Source organism: Motacilla alba, chromosome 1, assembly GCF_015832195.1.
Source record: "Motacilla alba alba isolate MOTALB_02 chromosome 1, Motacilla_alba_V1.0_pri, whole genome shotgun sequence".
Lineage (NCBI taxonomy): Eukaryota > Metazoa > Chordata > Aves > Passeriformes > Motacillidae > Motacilla > Motacilla alba.
In genome coordinates this window covers 86,700,437-86,721,208 of record NC_052016.1, presented here as the reverse complement: position 1 = coordinate 86,721,208, position 20,772 = coordinate 86,700,437, and the positions used below count along the sequence as shown (strand labels likewise).

General features: G+C 36.6%; 1 protein-coding gene across 6 annotated transcripts in view; it reads left to right on the top strand.

The window, feature by feature from the left end:
* FGF14 (fibroblast growth factor 14) overlaps positions 1 to 20,772 on the top strand; it is a 376,859-nt gene that overhangs the window by 200,297 nt on the left and 155,790 nt on the right. For 2 of the 6 annotated variants that reach the window (XM_038127270.1, XM_038127267.1), the window contains exon 2: positions 17,297 to 17,336. The exons of the other annotated variants lie outside the window; for them this stretch is intronic. Coding sequence is in view for 1 of the 2 variants with exons in the window: in XM_038127267.1 (XP_037983195.1) it covers positions 17,297 to 17,336 (40 nt within the window). In the remaining variant the exon portion in view is untranslated. The remainder of the gene's footprint in view (positions 1 to 17,296; positions 17,337 to 20,772) is intronic. 6 annotated transcript variants of the gene reach the window in all.

Genomic DNA, 20,772 nt, shown 5'->3' with positions numbered 1-20,772 from the left:
TCTGGTCCAAATTTCTTGGTGAAAGCGCAGTCTAGACAAGATGGCCCAGGACCCTGTCCAGGCAAATCTGAAAAGTGTTCAATTTTGGGGAATCCACCACTACCCAAAGGAAAACGTTCCAATGGCTGATTGTTCTCAATGTCAAAAATGCTCTTCTTCCATCCAATTGGAATCTCCTCAGGGGTAAATTGCACCCATTCCCCCTCAACTTTTCCATGTGACTATTTGCAGGGAGGGAGTCTCCACCTTCCTTTTAGTCATCCTTTAAATAATGGAACATGGTAATGAGGTCTCCCCTAAGCATTCCTTTCTCAAGGCTGAGCAACCCCGGCTCTCTCAGCCTTCCCTCATATGGCAGGCTTCCCAGTCCTCTGATCATCCTTGGTGTAAAATCCTTTGAAGTATAAGTGGTATGTAGGAACAGTTGGGAGGGATGGATTCCCTGTCCATAGGACAAGTCAGAATTTCAATTCATTCTGTTCTGCAGCAAGCTGAATGACTGGAGATGAGCTCACATGCACGTGCGTGTGTCTCAGAATAGCTAATCATCCAGCTACGACTTAACTGCAATTTGTTTGCCATTTTACTATATTTAGTCATTGGACCAAAAAAAGCCTGGTAATCAAAATTCACTAGGGTAAGGAGACCAAGGTTAAAAGGTTTTGCATCAAGTGGGTTTTATATGGGGTCTCCCTGTAAGTGTTGCACTTACAGGGGATGTGATTTAAATATTCTCCAGGCTGCCTTTTTTCCCTGTTTTTTGTTCTTTCCATTTCCCATTAAAAAAAAAAAAATCTATTCTTGTGAAAAGTGAAAAATATATTCCAGCCAAATGTTTAGATTTGGCAAATGATTATTTTGACATCTTTTGACATCTACTCCATATCTCTGTGTATTTTAAAATTAAGTTTTAAAAAGACAATATCACCCTTCATTTCATCACTTCATGAAGAAATTGCTGATAGGCTGCTTTTAGACCACTAAGTCAAATACATGGGTAGTAGGAGAAAACTTCTGATTTCTATTAACATTTCTGAACAGGCGCTAAAATAGATTAAATAAACAGAAATGATGAGTGGAAAGTCATCATAGCAGACTAGTGTTTTGCAAATCAATTTGTGGTAAATAAACATTTAAGTCTTTATTAATTATTTTTTTCATTCCCTATCAACTCCCTTTACTGATTTTAACATCAAATCTGATATATGTAACTTTTAGAGAAAGGACAAAGAAGCCAAAATCTGACATAGACATCTTCACACCTATTTCTTCCCCTATAAACAGTTTTTCTTTCTGAAGTTGTTTCATGAAAACCTTGACATTTGCAGCTGGAATTAAATATAATAACTGTTAAAAGAAGGTCATATTAATTTTGGCCTGTTCATTCTTTTTTTTTTTAACTCATGTTGGTTATAACAAATTGAATAAGTTATCCACCTGGGAAATTTAAATTGTCCTAGCACTTGTGAAAGAGAAGCTAAGATAATGAAAGAACATGCATGTGAATAAAAAAAAGAAATTCCTGGCAGTATTAGATACAGTTCAGCAACTGAACTGCAGAAAGCTTGTGACTTAATTTCATCTAAAGGATAAACTAGATCCAGGTCTTGAAAAACGTTAGTCTCTGTCTTACCCCTCTACTTAGGTAATAACTGTTCCTCATTACCAAAAAAAATAAACAACCAAATGAATCACATCTAATTTCCATTTTAATCTTTTCACGTTTTTGCCTTTTTTGCATTTTCTTCAGCATCCTTTTCCAAGTTTTAATTAAGAGATAACAACAAAAAATGTTGCCTACCTTATTTGCTACCTGTCTGGAATCTGAACATATTTGTATTCACCCGAATTATCTCTATAAAGCTGCAGGATTCTTTTCCTATCCATCCCAAACCTATCAAGCCTTTCCTTTACAAGTCCTAAAAATTATGTATAATTTGTAAGGAATGACAAACTGAGACTGGAACTCTGAGCGTTATGCCTTCTAATTTCATGCCCTTTGTGATGTTCTTCGCATTATTCTTGTTTCAGATAGCGCTCCTCTAGCTCATTAATTTTTCTCTTGTTAACAGGCCGAAAAACTTTTTGTGACAATTAGTGATGCATGGTTTCAAGTCTTCAAATAGGATATATCTCAGCAGTCAAATAGCAATTGGATTTCTTGTCTCAGTATATTGCCTTATTATTCTAATTTCTTGTTTCAGCACAAGCTGAAGTACAAAAAAAAAGAATGAAGCATTATGGAAATAAATAACTGCAGTGCACTGGATTTACTTAGAAAATTCGTGAAGTTAAGCAGATACAATTACTTGCATCCAAGTTAATCCAATGATGCATGAGTTAGATTAACAGAATTTGTATTAATTAATCTGTATGCAGGAAGAAGACAGAAAATTGTGCAAAGTAAATTACATTTTTCCTTTTTATGTTCTAATTTTTTTTTTTATTTCTGATACGTTTTTAAAGGTCATTCTTTTATATGGACTGTGTAGCCAATAATACTTTTTTATATTTGTAAATGATTCAGCAGTAAGTATTGTATATTACCTAATAACCTGAAAATAGCTGATCTTACAATTTACTGCATTTTATGAGTGTAGTGTGGGGTCCTTGTTTTTATTTCCAAATTAAATTTCTTCAACTGTAAGTAAATAAAAAGGAGTACTGGTGAGTTCTATTTCTTTTTTTAACAGAAAAAGAATGTTATGTATTGATCAGGATTGTTGCAGTTTTATGGTAGTATCAATAATATATCTTCTGTTCCTGATTATTGAATCTTTCTCAGAGCTCTCTTTTGTGTCATAACATTCTGTAAATGTAATTGAAAAGGTAAAATCATTGTCTACCTTAGGGTTTTTTACAAGTTTCTTATTTTACTAGTGGATTTAGAAGAAAACCAGAATAGCTTATTGGGCAACTCAGTCTTAGTCTTAGCTAACTTCTTATTAGTCTTAGCTAACTTCTTATTCAACATTACCTAGAAGAATTTAAAGCTTTGGCTGTAGTGATAAAACCATAATACCACTGTTGGAGCAAATTAAGTTGAGTGGGACAAAGTGTGGAAAACAACAAAAAGATAGTGAAGCAACACAGAGGAGATGGAGTGGGTGTGCTTCCTTTCATCGTTTTGATGGGTGGCTTTCCCCAACACACACCTCACCTGAATCAGAGTGGGTTAGTGGAGATGAGGCATCAAACCAAGCTGTAAGAATGTTCGGTGGAGTACAACCTTAATTTTTATCATTGGCATTATTTCAGGATTTCTTCATGGGAAAAAATGCCAAACCGTTGGATGTTGAAAATTGGTTCTATGAGCCAACAGCTGATGGAAAAGATTGCAATTTCCAAAGACACATCCAGAAACTAGCTGCAAATGTTTGGGTTTTTTTTTTTTTTAAGTCTAAAATCTTAAGCGTTGTATTCTCATTAACAAAATCTGTCCTTATTACAAAGCTTAAAAAGTGTTTTCTGTGGCTTCTCACAGTAGCTGCATGACAGCACGACCTATGCACTATTGGCTTCTCTGATTTTTCTCTTCTTTCTGCTTTTTTCACATATTATTGAATATAGATGAGTAGCTGCAAGTTGGAATTACCATAATTTTTCTTCATTCAGCACTATATACATTTAAATGAAGTGTTTAACTGCACAATATTTCAATTACATGACCAAAAATAGGGTCACAAGTGTTTTTAATAAGCTTTTTATAGTTTTCCTAAAAATGCTCAATCATTTCTCTTTAATAACTTGTACAGAGGTTGTTCCAAAGTTTTATTAACTAAAATTAATACCTTTAAATACATAAATTTTTGTTCCAGTGTTAAAGTAGATATTTCACATCTATTCCTCGTAATCTCATACTGTATTTGTAGCAAGGCAAAATTCTGAGGCAATAAATTCCATAGATCAGTGCAAACAAAGGTATGCATGTTTACATACATAAATCTGGCTCGTGACATGGTTTGTGTTTTTCCACCATCATGATGTGCAAGTCTCCTGTTCCTTGCACATGGTCTTCTTCTCCCTGTTTCCTGAGCAGAGGCACCAGCTGAGGGGGCATACGGGGCTGGGTGGATGCAGTCAAAGAAGAGGCTGGAGGGAGCATAGAACAGCCCCCGCACTTTGCACAGCCCATTGTCATTTCTGTTCTCTGGAATTTTTCATTGGCACTTCCCTGGCCAGATAAGAGTGATTTATTCCAAACCCTTTTATCAACGGGACGTTTATTTTAGCATTTCCAAGTTTATCTGATATCAGAAACCATATCTCTACTTATCAGGGACAAAAGCATCAGTTAATGTGAAAATGTAAGCACCATGCTGGCAGTGCTGAATTTATAATATTGCTTACAGTGCTTTTCTGAATGATGTTACAAAACCCCACATGAATGGTGTATAAAAGACACTCTTGCTGTGGAAGGCAAACAGTGATTTGCTGCTGTGTGCAGTGGTGCCTTCACTCAGTTGTGGGGAATAGCTGCGTCTTGCTCTTTTCTGAAATGCTGGAATGCATTTGAAATGTCTCAGACTTTAATGTTAAGAATAATAAAAATAATAAGAATATTGAGCCGCAAAACTGAAGGTGGGAGATCTTAGAAATATAGAAAAGATTGCACACGGAAGTTTCTGATATTACCTTGGCATTGAGTCTCCTGTTTAAATTCAGTATGTGTCGCTTTCTCCAGAAACATTGCAGCTAATAAGTGTTTCTGAACAGATGGGTGCAATAAATAATGGTTGCAGTTTCACAGAACCTGTTATACTTACCAAAGGTGTTCTCATGAAAACTTTATTTACAGAGTATAATTAACTTCCTGCCTTTTCAGGTTCCTGCTGCATACGAGTAACTGAAACAAAAAGCTTTGTTATTATTATCTTCCTGCGCTTTCTTCCCTCCCATTCCCCTTAAAAAGTTACCAAAATTTTCACCTTTTTATGTTTCCTATATTATTTGCAAAATTTTGCTGGTTTGACTTTACTCAAATCTGAAGATCATTTTGTTTGGTCATAATTGTCAGGAATTTAAGAATACAATGACTGAGAAACTTGTGTGGAGTTTCACACTCTTAATTATTGCAGGCAGCACAGCTATCCATTTTAAATTTTTTCCATGTCAGATAGTGATATTTTTTCTTCTTTTTCACTACTCTTCTGAGTAAGGTGTTCCCGAAATATCACTAGTCTGATGTTTAAAAGGTTGGGGGCTTTTCTCTCCACAATTCATTTGCTCCTCCATAACTTGCATTCATATATTCTCCAGCCAATTCTGTTCTAATTTTATCCTGAAAGAGTGCTTAAAACTTCAAATACTTTTGAAGAGTCAAATTTTTCACAAAATTAGATCCTTGTTTACTGGAAGAGTAAATAAACTCTCAATTGATTTTAATTTAGAAATAAAGCCTCAAATTATTTTATTTTGTATTCAATACCAATGCTCAGGCTTCTCACCTTTAGGGTCCAATTCATGGTACAACACAGAGTTACAGCCCAAAACAAAGAGCATATCTGCTGTCTTTGCAATGAAATCAATTTTTTGCTTGAACATGAATGTCATTTGTGAAGCATTTTGGTGGACCAAAGTTGTCAAGTCAGTGCTGCTATTTTGACTGAGCTTGCTGGGCATCTTCAGATCTGCCTTCCCAGTTCTGGTTTCTAGGGGAGATTTAAAGACTGAAAAAATCCACATCTGTGGGAGGGGAGAAAGGAGAATAAGAAATAGGTTGGTAAGCTTAAACAGGAAGATGGAAAAGCTGTAAAAGGATGGAAGGATGAAAGAGAAGGGGTTTATGAAGACAGCAAGAATTACAACAGTCATGCCCACTCCCCATCAAAAAAATCTAGTGAAAACTGAGTAAAGAGTTGTATTATGTCATTTATCTGGTACCATTTGTCATGATCAACAAATACCTGTTTACAAAGATGCTATTACTGCATGTCTATTAACTCTTCATCACTGCAGAGGGGAAAAATCCTGATAGTGATGTTCATAAAACAGCTGTGTCTAAGACCCCAGATTTAGCTGATGCTGATAGGTCTGATTTCTGTTGTCCTAGTGCCTCTTGCTGCTTTTTTACCTGACCCTAAGTACCATCAGGGCAAATTGCAGGGAGAGCAAAGCCTTCTGATAACTCCTGGTTCATCAAGAGGATGAAGGAGATGCGGACAAAAAATTACTGGAGCTCTGGAGGATGAAAGTGAACTCAGATATTTTTTGCTGTGAAGGTGACTTTTAGACTGATATCCCCAGCTGCAAGGCAGTTGATTCATACTGGATTTTGGAGGCAAGGCTTTTAAGGAATTTACAGGGATGCAAAGTTTTACCTGATTAATAGTGTTTAATAATTTTATATTTTGGAAGGTGCTCAGGAGTACTACTTGTTGTGGCTTCTATACAGAAATAAATGTGACTTGAACTCTTACCTCCTCATAATTTCAGACACGAAATTATGTGTTCTCTCTCAAATTACTTTGTATGATGAACACTTAATGTCCATTTTGGAATTTGACCATATTGTATGTCATTATAGCATATAAAGTAAATGTTCCTATGAGAAGGAAATTTTTAATTTCTTCTATTTTATCCTCATTGCTATTTTTCATGTGAGTAGGGATAGCATGATTGTAGACATGTTTTGTTTCTATTACATGGTTTGACCAGAATGAATAGCTAAATATTTTTGTTCCCTTTCTTCTGATAATAGTAAATTTATAACACCTAGGTAACTTCCACTCTGTAGTAAATTGATTCCCTTTATAGTAAAATTACATATTCTTTTAAGCTTTATAAATACCTTGTAGTTTTGCTCTTCATAGAAAGAATAATTCTTTAAATCTCAATCAATTGGAAGAATTTTACCAATAATACAATCTCTTGGGTTTTGTTTAGTTGGGATTTTGAGGAAGTGAGATTGAGAGGTGCTCTAAATGAAAATATAAAGAGCCATCACTTCCAGTCTTCATTTGGGTATATTTTCTTAGAGAACCTCGCTAGGATGAATTTGAGCCCAAGTGAGAAAGAGAGCAGTTATGAAAACTGAAGGTGAATGCAGAGAAGAAAATATTTTGTAAATGCTCCTTGGCATTGAACTGTAAACCATGCTTAGCACACTGAGATACGTGGCCAGTAGTCAAATTCTTCAAATAGAACAAGTTCTCCCAATTACTAATAACAAAAACAAAGACAAAAACCCACCAAAATCAAGGCAAAACAAAAAAAAAATCCAAACAAAACAAACAAAAAAATTTATCTGACAGGCTGCTGAAGTTCTACTTTAGAAATCCCATATAACAGGCGTTATGAGGCTGGAAAAGTTGCTTTCACATGCTTCAAGTGACTTAACATGTGGTAGTTTCACAGTGGGCTGAGTTTGTCCCATGTGAGGACACTATGTCCAGAAGGTTTGGTGTTCTTGCACATAGAGTCTCCTTGAAGTGTGGCAGCATCATCCCTCTATGTCAATAACAGCTGATTTCCTCTTGTCTCAGTTCAGGAACAGCGTATTTGTCACTCTTCCTGCTGCCAGCTAAGAAGGACATTTTCTCAAGGAAGAGAAACATCTTAAAGCTTTTCTCTTCTTTTCTTTTTTTCCCCCTTTTTTTTTTTTAAGTAAAACTCTTTAACATATTCAAAGAATTTCCTAGTAGTATGAGAAAATTTCAGTAAGATTTTGAAAGCTTATTTTCATATAAAACTTAGTGCAGTTTTTTTAACTGGGTAGAATTCGGAAGCTTTCTGTTCCCCAGAACCAAAGATAGTAGTTTACCAGAGAATAATTTAACTATATTTTACACTGCATTTTTAAAAGTACTGAAATCAAGAGAATATGCTGAAACTGTGTCTTGTTGTGCAAGATATTGATTAAGATGAAATACTGCTGGTAAAAAACTCTTGTTCATTTATGAACCTAAATTTGATGTCAGATATGATGATTAAAACCCTAAAATTTAGATGCAATTCTTTCATAATTTTCTGGTGTTCATCCTCTTGGTTTTCATGATTATTAGGGGTTTACTGTGATGATACATAGTGAGAATCCATGAAGGGTTTGTAATTTGAACCTTCAGCAACCTATATCCCACTATAACTCCTTGCATATGTGTGAGTCCTTTTGAATCAGCAGGGAATGGTGGTGGTGAGATTTAGCATTTAAGATGTTAGCTAAAGTTCTCAGCTGTCAAAAGATATTACTCTTCCCTTAAGTGTTGGATTTAGTTTGTCTTCACACTACAGAAACAAGTTCCTAGTTCTAATGGATGTATGTGTGATTGATTTGCTACAACCTGATTGCTCGGATTGAAGTAAGTGTTCATCTGTATTTATTTACAAATTTTTAAATATTTATTTATGTTTTTAACTACCTTTAAAATGGAAGACTTTTGATTTATGATTTTAGCTACAGTATTCCAGACTGAGATGTTGATGTTATTAAATAGGTTTTTTTTCTTTTTTGGATGGTATAATTTTTTTTTCCAGGTTACTTTACATCTTTTGAGATGAAAATGGCAAAACAGAACAAGTGCTGTTGTTTTCTAAACCCTCTAAGACTCTCAGAGGTTTCTTTAAATTGAAGACCCAACAACTCATCTTGAGAAGTGCTAAGAGCCTACAGATATTGCAAGGAACTCTTCAATTTCCAACTCTTTCAATTTGCTGGCTCCTTCAGCTACAAAATGCATATCCTCTTCCTTGCAGTACCCAGTGCTGCTTCCCTTGAACTGCTTTGTTGAGGGATTAATTTTCCTCTCTGGTGATTGCATAATGCTGGATTAAATGCAGCTCTGAGTCCTGGCCACAGTCAGAATATTCCACAATGGTCTTGGGATAACATCAGAAATTTGAACATTTGAGCAGATTTTTTCCCTGGCCAGTTGAATATCAGTCTGCTGCAGAAATTTGAAGGAGACTGGACAATTTGGCCAAGGATCTCCCTGACTGTCAACTGTTGTAGAGGTCAAGAATGGAGATTACTGTCATCCTTAAAAATGTCTGTCCTGTGTTCCTCTGAGGAACCTCCAGAAATGGATTGGTGGGAGGCACTGCTGGCTTCAGACACTCATGATGTGACAGACAGAGCCCATTTCCTACACTGCTGCACACCACCGGGCTCTTTGTTCACGTTCCCTGCTCTATAAACAATGCTCATGTGTGAGAAGAGGGAAAACACACACTGCATACACTAGGGGTGCTGAACTCTGCCATTCCCAGATGTTTACAGATGTTATCCATTGCTTAATGATGTGCAGGTTGGCAGGAGCAGTGCTACAGGTCAGGGAGGCTCACATATATCCTGGGGCTCATTTGTGAGAATATGGATTGCCTTTCTTTGGGTAGTTTTCTGCAGAAAATTTATCGTGTATGATTACCATGTTGACTGATATGAAGTGAAATTCTGTCATGTTTGCCTTATTTGCTGAGAAATTTTGAGATTCTTTGAGGTGGAAATCCATTCAAAACTTTTTTTGTGAAATATTCAATAGTGGGATATGAAGCCAGATTAAATGATACTCTTTTGAAGGATATCTGGTAAGGAAATGAAAATCTTCCATCAGACTAGGGTAATAAAGTATTTAACCCTAGATGATCCTTTTGGTGTACATATTAGGAGCTATCATGCTTTATTCACTTGGTAAATACACTTTCTATTTCAGAAGCTCTGAGTACATTTAGGTGAGCAGATTCTTGCTTTGCATCTTAATTTGATTAAGTCTTATACTCTCCTTCCTTATTATTTCACAAAGTTAAGAGTGTGTGTAGCAGGCTATATAATTTTTCCACTTGTCATGTTTGCAGAGCTGGACATCATGCTGGAAATATTTTTCAGGTCCAAATTAATTACAGTTATATTAAGGTGATTTACTTTAGGTGTCAATGGAAGAAGATTAGACTTCCTAAACTAGATTTTTCTTTTTCTAAAACACTGGCAAAATACTTCAATCTTATATAGCTATCAAAATAAGACATCAGCATTTTTGGAATATGCTAAATATGTCAGTTGCTAAGCATTTTGGAAAATCTTTTTTCGGTACCTGAGTGGAAGCTGGGCAATTACAAAAATCATCCACAAAGAATTTCTAAATGGCTTTTTTTTTCAGACTGTCATGTGGAGGAGATAGGTCAGTATTCATTTATTCACTTATTGGAGAACTATAACAGGAGCAAGTGAATGTGCACAAATCTAGTGCGTAATCATTAGTCTATGTGGCAAGTTGCAACAATTTACAAAGTCTGAGTAATACTTAGTGTGAAAAGGGGCTTTAAAATGTATAAAAGGCGCATAAATACTTAATTTTCCATGGAGTTTACAGTTTCTTTCCTTTTGAGCTCATTCTTGAGATTTTTTTAGTAGAAGAACAAAGAATTAAAAATAATAGGTTAGGAAATAAACCAGACGTTTGTCATTGTGCACAATGTGTTGGACACATAATAATTGCTGATTCAGGTTAGGTACCACTCAACAGCTGTCTGATCTGCAGACTGGACAAAATGCCAGCCCTGGATTCAAGCTGTTACAGACCAACAAAATGTGTTCTTATTACTTCAGCACATGATATGCTTTAAAGAAAAAGTAAGCAAGCAATGTATTGAGGGGACATAATCAACATTTCTACAACTGGTATTAGTCAACTTAGCTCATATTCTAGTGCTTGGGAAGGGTTACAAGTTAAAAAACAGCCCAGTTCTTTCAGGTTAGAGTGATTTATCAAAGTATACAGAAAGACCTCTGTATTCAAATGCAGTTCTACAGCCTTCAGCATCTAATTGTGTGTCTAAACAGATAGATGTATTTTTTATGGGTTCTAAAACTATTTTTGGCAGTCAGTGTGCTAGTGAGACCTACAAAAAACTGAGATTTCTAGAAAGATGTTGAGGTGTAATTTATTTCTCTGCTCTCTCCTTACTGTGTGGATGTTTCTTTCATGTATTTCTTCTTTTTGAGACTAATTATAGTTTCTTAAGATCTATTTTCAGGTCTTTTAAATGCCTGCTTCCCTCATCTGCTAATTGTCTTCTATTTTAGTTTCTTCTGATGTTAGTCTCCCCCTGAAACACACACCCCCCACGCACACTCTCTGTTATTCTGTTGTCTCCAATTCTTTTCTCTCCTCCAAATGTAAGTCATCACTCTGTTCATATGGGGGTTCAACTTGTTTAGCTGGGAATAAGACTTTCTCCTCCAGGTTAGGTATGTTGTCATTAATACTTCTGACTTTCATGTAAAACCAACATGTAGCTCTTTATCTTCTCATCACATGTTCCTGCTTTTCTGTTTTGTAGCAGCTTTTGCATCTTTTCTCTAGAGGATTTTCTCTTGTCTTTCATGATGACCATTGTATGTTGTTCACTGAAATTTGGGGGTGATATTAGAGTCATTTTAACAGATTCAAACTTAGATTACTGCTTTAAATTCGAAAGCTAATCATTCATTGCATACTCTCAAACACACAAAAAAAGTATGTTTTTATTGCCAGAAAGTCAAAATATTGCAAGTCTTTCTATCTTGATGTGGAATTAAAAACTCAAGTAATCTTTGCGAGTAAATGATGGACAAAGAGCCAGAGCTGAATAACTTTGCACAAAGACTGTATCATTAGACATGTTACAAAACTATATAAAAAGTGTATAGTTAGACGTGTTACTTGTACTGCAGTAGTATCACAAAGGCCCAGTCCCAGTCCAGAAATGCACTGTGTGCTTTAAAACCGAGCAAAGTGGGTTGTCATCTCTAGCTTCCATACAACTGGGGAATGACATCCTTCCTTGAAGCAGCATCTCTCTTAAATACATCAGTGTAGAAAATGTAATGGAGGTTAGTTGCAAAATGGTGTTATTCTAGTATTTACTGTATGAGCCTAGTAGAGTAATTTTCTTTTCTTTTCTAAGTTTCTGGTTTTTCTGTGGTCCCCATAACCATATCCCATAAGATCTGCATTTAACTGCAGTGCTTACATCCTAGAAGTTCATGCTATCTTTTCTTCCAATCTGGTATGTAGTTTTCTTCACGTAAAAATGGCTTGAAACAATAAACATGGTATTATTAAACCCTAATTGTTTATGAAGCAAACTTGGGAGAGCAAAAGGTGCTCATTTATAAATGAAATAAACTCATTTATATATGGCTGCATTTTTACAGCTGGTATTTGCTTGACACATTGCCCATCCACAGTGCAGTGAGTGATTAACTGTGGTGCCTAGACAATAATTATTATTTATATTGCAATTTTTGAGCTGTTTTGTGCATATGGGCTAACTTTGTTTGTGCTATGTGGGCTGTTGAGCCAGAGGAGGTTAGTTACCTTTAAAAAAAAATAAAATATCTACAGTTCACTGTAAACTCCAATATGTGCACTTATAGTGAGCTAACAAGTATACAAGGCTAACTGGCCAGAACATTAAATCCCAGTCTAGAATCTATTAATCCTTATTTTCACTGTAAAGATAACAATTAAGAAATGAAGACTCTGGAGAAACACAATATGTGGTCTCATGAAGCCCATTTGAAATGTGTCTGAAAAAATGTCTGTTCTCTTAGATTTAGTAAATGTTACAATTATTGTAGATTTATATTTTTTACTTTCTGAGTAACATTGTTATAGGAGTAAAGGCCCAAAAAAAACCCTCCTTATTCTCATCCAGTATATGTATTTTCTCCCTTTTTTTTCTTCCTTTCTTACAGAAGGAAAAGTATCTAAGATGTTTTTCCAACATCTAAGAACAAGCAAGACAGCTCCACCAATTTGAAATGAGGAAAAAGAAAGAAAATTGAATAGTGGGAGGTGCAAACAATTCAGTTGCACTCTACACTAGCCCACTGGCTCTCTTAACACTTGGGCTTCTGAGCTGAAGGCTTTCAAAAAACAACAGGGTGCTCAGTCCTGAGGTGTATCTCTTCTTGTACATGCCTCAAAGATACCCGAGGGGAAAAAAAAATTGTATTCAAGCTTTCGTCAACATTATTCACTCACTTGTCACAGGTTGCCTGTCTCTTGCAGTAGTGTGGAAATCACATTGTTCTATCTCTGAGCACTGCATGTTGCCACAGAAATATCCAATATCACTGACATTCTGGCAGAGTGGTCAGCTAGTGGGAGCTGTCTCATTTCCTCATTCTACTCCTTAGTGTTCCAGGGTTCATTGGTTAGTTTTTTGGTAATTTTTTTCCTTTTTGTTTTCTACTTTTAAAAATCTTTTCTCCTCCTTTTCCAAATAGACTATCAAGGAAAACAGAAGTTCCAGTATTTGAATGCTATTTTCAGAAATATGTCTTCTGGTTGTGCTTATTCTAAAATTCAGGCTGCAGATATAGCTGAGCACAGTGTCTTTTCAGATTCTGTGAGAAATTTCCATTTTTTCTTTTTTTTTTTTTTTTTTGTCATGAAATGATCTGTCAGCAGCCTTCTTTTTTTTTTTTTTTTTGTCCTTTTATGATCCTTGGGTCTTTTCCTTTGTACTTCTCCCCCCTCCAAGTATTCTGGCAGCTGAGGTGTTCTTTACAATCAATGTAACTGTTCTTCATCTCCACTGCCCAAAAGGTGGTCTTTTTGTAACTGTTCTTATTATTTAGTCATTCGCTTTTTAAAATAGGCATTCACTTCATACTCTTTATTCTGTGCACATTCACCACTTGCTAAACAGAGCGTGTCCCACCTAGAAAAGACTGTCCCTCCTACAGAAATAGATTGCTTGCTTTTTGTGTCTGTACTGCCTGCTTCTGATCCAGCATTGTGGCTGGCTGCTATGCAGACCAGTGGGACCTGTTCTTCAAATAATTAGATTTACACAGATAAAAATAACTTTACCAAAAAACCCAATTGCTTTGCAGATAGGTAGGGGAACTTACAAATGGGATCGTTTTCTTCTGAGGGGAAAAAAAAAATCTTTCCACAGATTTCTAGATGAATTTCAAAACGCTTTAAGTTATGATATTTAGCACCAAAAAATAGCCAATTCAGATTTTGATTGAGTGCACTGTTTCAGCTGGTATTTCCAATGTTATATCTTTTGTATGAGGAAATCACTGCAACCAATGAAACTTCTGCAACTTTGGTAAGGCTGCTTATGATCAAGCATTTTTTTTTCTGAAGGAGAAAGAAAATAAGAAATTCTGTATTTCATGTTAGTTAAAATATGTTTAATTGAAATCAACGTTTTGATGATTTTTGCTAAAGTACAAATTTTGCACTGCAGGAATTGCTTATATATTTTCTGGCTAACTTTTCATTCTGAAGGGTCTTCCCAATACCACAAGTGAACAACATCTCTTAATGTGCTCTCTGTGTTTTCATGGCCATTAACATCTTTCTGGTGAGAAAATCATATATATGTTTGGAATGAAGATGACTAAGTGGAGAGTTTAAGGGCCTAAGAACATTATGCTCATATTACCAGCTCTGTGCTGTGAGATTTGGGCCTCCTTGGGTACTCTGTGCAGGCTTTACTCCAATTTATCTGAACAGGCAGTGTGTGTCTGACAGCAAACTCCATATAAAGATGATGCAATCTGACTGCTGGGTCCATGAGGATATTGCTGCTGAATAAAAAGTGTTTGAAGGAGCAAAGCTTTAACTCCCAAGGGAAATCCAAGCCTGCTATCTTCTGCCTTCAGTGGCTGATGTGTCCAGGTGGAACTTGACTGAAACTCCAGGAGCCTGTAGGGTCAAAACAGCTTCCACAGACAAAAAGTCAGAAGTGCAACCCCATGCTTTGGGTTTCATTCCAACTCCTTATTTGAATTTCTGACTTTCTTCTCTGGAAAAAAATTCTGTAGGTACAAGGGCAGAGGTGTTGTGTCCTCTGGATCTGTATAGCAATCTATATCATCATGGAGAGTAATAGAGTAATTGGTTGGAAGGGAGCTTAAAGATTCTTTAGTTCCCACACCCCTGCCACAGGCAGGAGCACCTTCTGCTAGACCAGGTTGCTCAAACCCTCATCCAGCTTACCTTGAACACTGCCTGGAATGAGGCATCTACAAATTCTCTGGGCAGCTCATCCCAGCACCTCACTACTCTCACAGTGAAAAATTTCTTCCAAACATGAAATTTAAACCTGCCGTTTTTCAGTTTAAAGCTGTTTCCTTTGTTTGCCTGCCCTTATGAAAAGATCATTTGAGCATGGTTGATGGTTCTGGTTCAGGTAAAGCAGACATGAATGGCAGATTTGGGCAGCCAGAAATTGCTGGGTATTACAGTAGCTGTATCGTTTGCCTGCTCCTTCAGCATCTGTAGGACTCAGTTTGCCTTGTATTCCCTATCCCAGTAGATCATCTGGTAGTGCTGCATTCCTTTGTTCTCTTGTGACCTGTAGCTTTCCAGTTTTCTTGACTGTCATCAACAAGTATCTTCTCTTTTGCTACATGGAAATAGAAGTTTACAGATTATTTTGTAGCTACCATAAGGCAAATATGTAATTTATTTTGCTTTCTACTTTAATTCCTCTGTTCTCCAGGAATGGCAGTACATTTCTGTTTTCTCACAATTTCTCTGTTTCTAAGTTGATTCTTTTTTTTAGATTGGGTTATTTAATCTTCAACCAGCCTCAAGGTTTTCTTCTGTTGGGTTTACTATTGAGAAGAACCAGCTTATGTTGTCTTCTCTTGGATTCTGCTTCTTCCATTGTACTGCTGTTCCCTCTTGCTCTGTCTACCCCATGTGACTTAATCATATTGTTCTAAAGGAGATTTCATAGGGAGTTGAAGAATTTTAATTTTTTATGTTCAAACCTTTGCATCTTGTGTAGGTAAAATTTTTATAAAGGTCATTTAAGAAAAAGATCAGTCTCTAAAGTTTGCAAGTTTCCCAGTACTGTAACATTTCAAAGTGTATGGCTTAACTATAGTCCATGGCTTAGTGAACAAACTGTTACTCCTATGGGAAATTATATAGAAGAATGGTTTCTGATTTTCTTGAAGCCAGGTAATTTATGATCAAGAACTAGCAGTTAGAAGATGCATTTATTTAACATGTCAGGAAACTTCCTTTCCAATGCTTGTCCTGTTGTAGTATTTGATCAGTGATTGCATGAGTATCTAATTTGCCCTCTCCTCCTCTCTTGGCTTTTTTGCCTACTTAAGTGTGTATAAAAGCAGTGCCATAACCTGCCACAGAAATGAATGTATTTCAAAAAAAATATTCTTTCAATCTCCTTGAACTTACCTACAATTCTGGTAATAATCACATCCTATTTGTCTTATAGTTGCAGCATCAGTTTCTCTTTATATTTTTAAGCATTGACACTGTTTTACATCTGTTGAGATCTCTTATTTTAGGACCATTTTGTTATCAAGTGATCTCTGATTGGGTGTTAATTCCTCCTTCCAGTAAGATCATCAAAAAACTCTTTTTTAATGCTCAAGAAATTTCTGTGCCTGCTGTACTCAAGTACAACCTTGGCAGTAAGCAAGGATATTCCTTATTTCAAAATACGGATATTCAAAAGTGTTCAACATAAAAAAGTTTCTTTGTAGCCCTATAATTTCCTTCTACACAAACAGCCATTGGAGTCAGAATTCATTATTTTTCGGAACTAACTACTTCCAGATGAACTGCATGTGTTTTTCTCCTTCAATTTTCAGCATTAAACATTGACTGCTTTACCTCTTGGTCACTTAAGAGCTATCAGATGTCCTTGCATCACCCCTGACCTAGATCACACTCATTTGAAGAAGAGATCTGTTTCATTCCATAAGAAAGAAATCTTTTAGTAATGCTAGAAATAAGCAGTGCTATGAAGGTACTCAATTGGGTACAGAAAATCTTTGGTATGTCCCTGTTCATAGATAGCCCGCTGGAAGCATTTTAATCTTCAAGACCAAGGACTGAGGTAGCAATATTTGTTAGATGCAAAGCTGATATTTGATCACACATTTCTTGCCACTGTTGTTATCAAGACTTGGTGCTTAAGACGTAATTTGATTGAAGAATTCTTCAGGCTGGCAATTTAGATGATCCTGTCTCCCAGTTTCATTTCTTACCACTTCTGCTTGTTATATGGAATCTTGTTTTGTAGGATGGTAGGAGACAGAAATTACAAAGGTCTAAATTACATACTAGTAATTGTCTTTGTCATAGTCTTGTTTTCTGCCATCCTACCTTCCTCCCTCTTTCCCCCTTTTTATATTATACATTCTCCATAATAGAATATTTCCTTATTCTACAATTTTTTTCATATTTTTAATGGACTGCAAAGGGGAAAAAGGGTGGAAGTTTTCTGTATGTAATACCCCTGTGATTGACAGTCTTTTTGCCTCCTGCTTCCTAGTAGGTAGATAACGCTTGCTATATGGGATCTTGTTTTGTAGGGTGGAAGAAGAGGGAGGACTACAACAAACACAAATAGTGGTATGTAATTTTCCCTTTCTCCTTTGTCTCTCCTTACTTACCAGTCTTAGCAGAATTTTCTCAATCACATGGTGATACCTTGTACTGCTATTTGCTGCTTTTTATAAAAACACATCTTCCTAGTTTTTGTTAGTTAGGTGCCTGCAGCATTTTAAAAAGAAAGCCAATGAAATATTATGTACAACACAAAGGTAGTGAATCAGACTGTGCTTACTCTTGGACACAAATTGGCTGAACTTAAACTGACCAGGTTCTAAGTCTTCTAGTCATCCAGTATCTTTAAAAAGATTTAACAGGCTACTGTACACGGTGATTTTGGAGAAAACAGCTGTGATGGGGCAAGATTAATCATCCTATTTAAACTAAAATCAGTTACATGCATACACTGTGCTATGTTTTTGAAAAGCTAATGCTGTGGTAGAGAACTGCCTGATTTTCTGGTTCAAGTTTCAACAAAATGTTGTAAACTTAAATTCTATTTGCAGAATCTTTGAATGATATAGGGAGATGGTACTCAGCTAGGCATAATACAGTTTATCTAGAGGTAAAGGGATCATTTTTGTAAAAGAAAGGGGAAGATTGCTATTAGGCAGAGAAATTGTATTGTTTCTATTTCTACACTTGAAAAAGTACTGTGTTGTGTAGTGTTTGAACATTTCACTCAAAAATGCAGAAGGTATTCAAAAGTCATTGTCATTTGATGTAGGTTTTGATGAGATTTTTTCTGTCATAAAGTTCTAATTTCTTCCCTCTCATTAAAAAGGTACAAGTTGTTTATCAGAGAGATACATAAAACATCAGAGCTGTAGCAAAAAAAAAAAAATGGGGAAAATGCCGTATTGAATTTAGTTATCAAAAGGAATAGAGAAAAGCAAATGATGTGTCAAAAACTTGTTTCAAGGAAGATACAATCTTCACTAGACCAGTTTTTCTTTGCGTTGTTCTGGATTGTTGGTTCACTATTGACTGAGAAGGAACATGTCTTCTCAGTGAATCATTCCTAGTTTCTATGACACCCCTAAGATCTGCACAGTACAGCTACAGCAAAAACAAGTCATATTTTCAAGGTCTGAATAACTGTGATAATTAGGAAACAAGAGCTGCATTTGTATTTGCCATGATAATAGGAAAGCTTTTCCATTTCAGTTGAAAACAAGAACAGAACACAGTAAATTCTCAACAGCATAGTGCACTTCTCTTGGTAACAGCGCATAAGGGATCAGATCCTGTACATTACTGATCTACACAGATCGTGTGGCAAAAAACTAAATGGAAACGGTAGAATAAATTTTATCTGTCTGATACTCAGTAAAATAGAATTATTTTTTTCCTGTGAGAAAAACATACTATAGTGGATTGCTTTAATCTTCAGCATGTTATTGTTTATCACCTGACACAACGCCTCTGATCAAGATAATTCTTTTCTTTCTACTGTGAAAATAGAAACAAAGGGATTTTTTGTGATCTCTCTGTTCTTGGTCTATTTGAGAGGAATGTAGTGGGTTGTCCCTGAATGGATACCAGGCACCCACCAAACCCTTTCTATCACTGCCCTCCACAACTGGACAGGGAAAATATAGTAAGAGATTCATGGGTTGAGTTTAGAACCAGGAGACATCACTCCCCAAATACTACCACAGACAAAACAGACTTGGGGATATTAATTGAATTTATTATGAACAAAATCAGAGCAGGATAATGAAAAGTAAAAGAAATCTTAGAAATCACCTCCTTCCCAACTCTCCCTTCTTCCCAGCTCTACCTCCTACCCTGTAGCAGTGCAGGGAGATGGAGAATGGGGGTTATGGTCAGTTCATCACACATCGTTCCTAACACTGCTCAGGGGGAGGAGTCCTTACCCTGCTCCAGTGTGGGGTTCCTCCCACAAGAAGCCATTCTTCACAAACATCTCCAACATGAGTCCATCCCAAAGCCAACAGTTCTCCATGAACTGCTCAAATGTGGATCACTCTTCCATAGGGTGCAGTCCTTCAGGAACAGGCTGCTCCAGCATGGGTCCTCCACAGGGTCACAAGTCCTAGCAGGAAACTTGTTCCAACATGGGCTCCTCTCTCCATGGATCTGAAGCTCCCAGACTCGAGCCTGCTCCAACATGGGCTTCTCATGGGTTCACAGCATTGTCTCAGGCATCCACCTGCTAGAGTGTGGGCTCCCTGATGGGTTGCAGGTGGATTTCTGTACTCCCATTGACCTCCATGGGCTGCAGGGTCACAGCTGCCTCACCATGGTGTTCGCCATGGGCTGCGTGGGAATCTCAGCTCCAGCACATGGAGCACCTCCTCCCCTTCCTTCTTCACTGACCTTGATGTTTGCAGGTCTGTTCCTCTGCTTCTCTCTTCTCAGAGAGCAATTACGTCTGCACAGTACTTTTTCCCCATTCTTAAATATTTTATCACTGAGGCATTACTGTCATTGCTGATGGGCTCAGCCTTGGCCAGCAGTGGGTCCATCCTGGAACCAGCTAGTATTGGCTCTACTGGACATGGGGAAAACTTTTGGCAGCTCCTTACAGAAGCCACCCCTGTGTTTCCCAGCTACTAAAACCTGGCCACACAAACCCAATACAAGAAATTCAGACTTTCAATGGAGAGATTCTTCCCAGACTGGGGTAAAACCTAAATTGACATTGTCAACATGGAGCAAAACTACTCCATCATGATGGAAAATGAGTCTCAAAAGTGTATTTCATTTAAATAATAACTGTATATTGTGGAAAAATATGAAATAAGATGATAAAGAACTAATTAAGATCTAGAGGCTTTGTACGTGTGGCATTTGGAAAAAAAGTTAATTGCTTTTATTCTGAGATTCATAACATTATCATTAATTTTCAAGATAACTTTATTGCCTAGACATGACACATATTGAATAGAGCTGTCTGTTTGATAGAAAATGCATGGGCTACTGAGATGTCAACAATAATGGCACTTTAAAAGTTTCAAAAGGATGAATAATTGCTGTAAATTAAGTTCTGTTTGAGCTGGGTGTAGAAGGGTTGGGTTTTTTCTTTGTTTATTTTTTTTAATGGGATTGTGATTCATCTACATAATCGAAAAATCATCTGTCCATGCAGACTAAAATGTTGTCCATTTTACTTTCAAGAGTTGTTCTTGGCCTAGAGTGGAGGGGCCACGACCTCCAGGTTATACTGGTACATAATATCTTTATCTTGGCATGTGGATGAATGATATTGTAATGGGAACAGGTGTGCAGCAGTGATTCTCTTAGCACTTGCAATGAAGAGGAATAGTGGTTCTTGGGGACCTGTAGAGAGTCCTTGGTAACTCTGCATCACCTAGAAATCTGTGCTAGCAGCAAAGACACCAGTATCCATTTTTTCTGATTTGTGAAGGAAAAATATATGTTGCAGCATGTCAGTCTTGTATTTGCTGTTTTCTGCATAAAAATTTTTGCA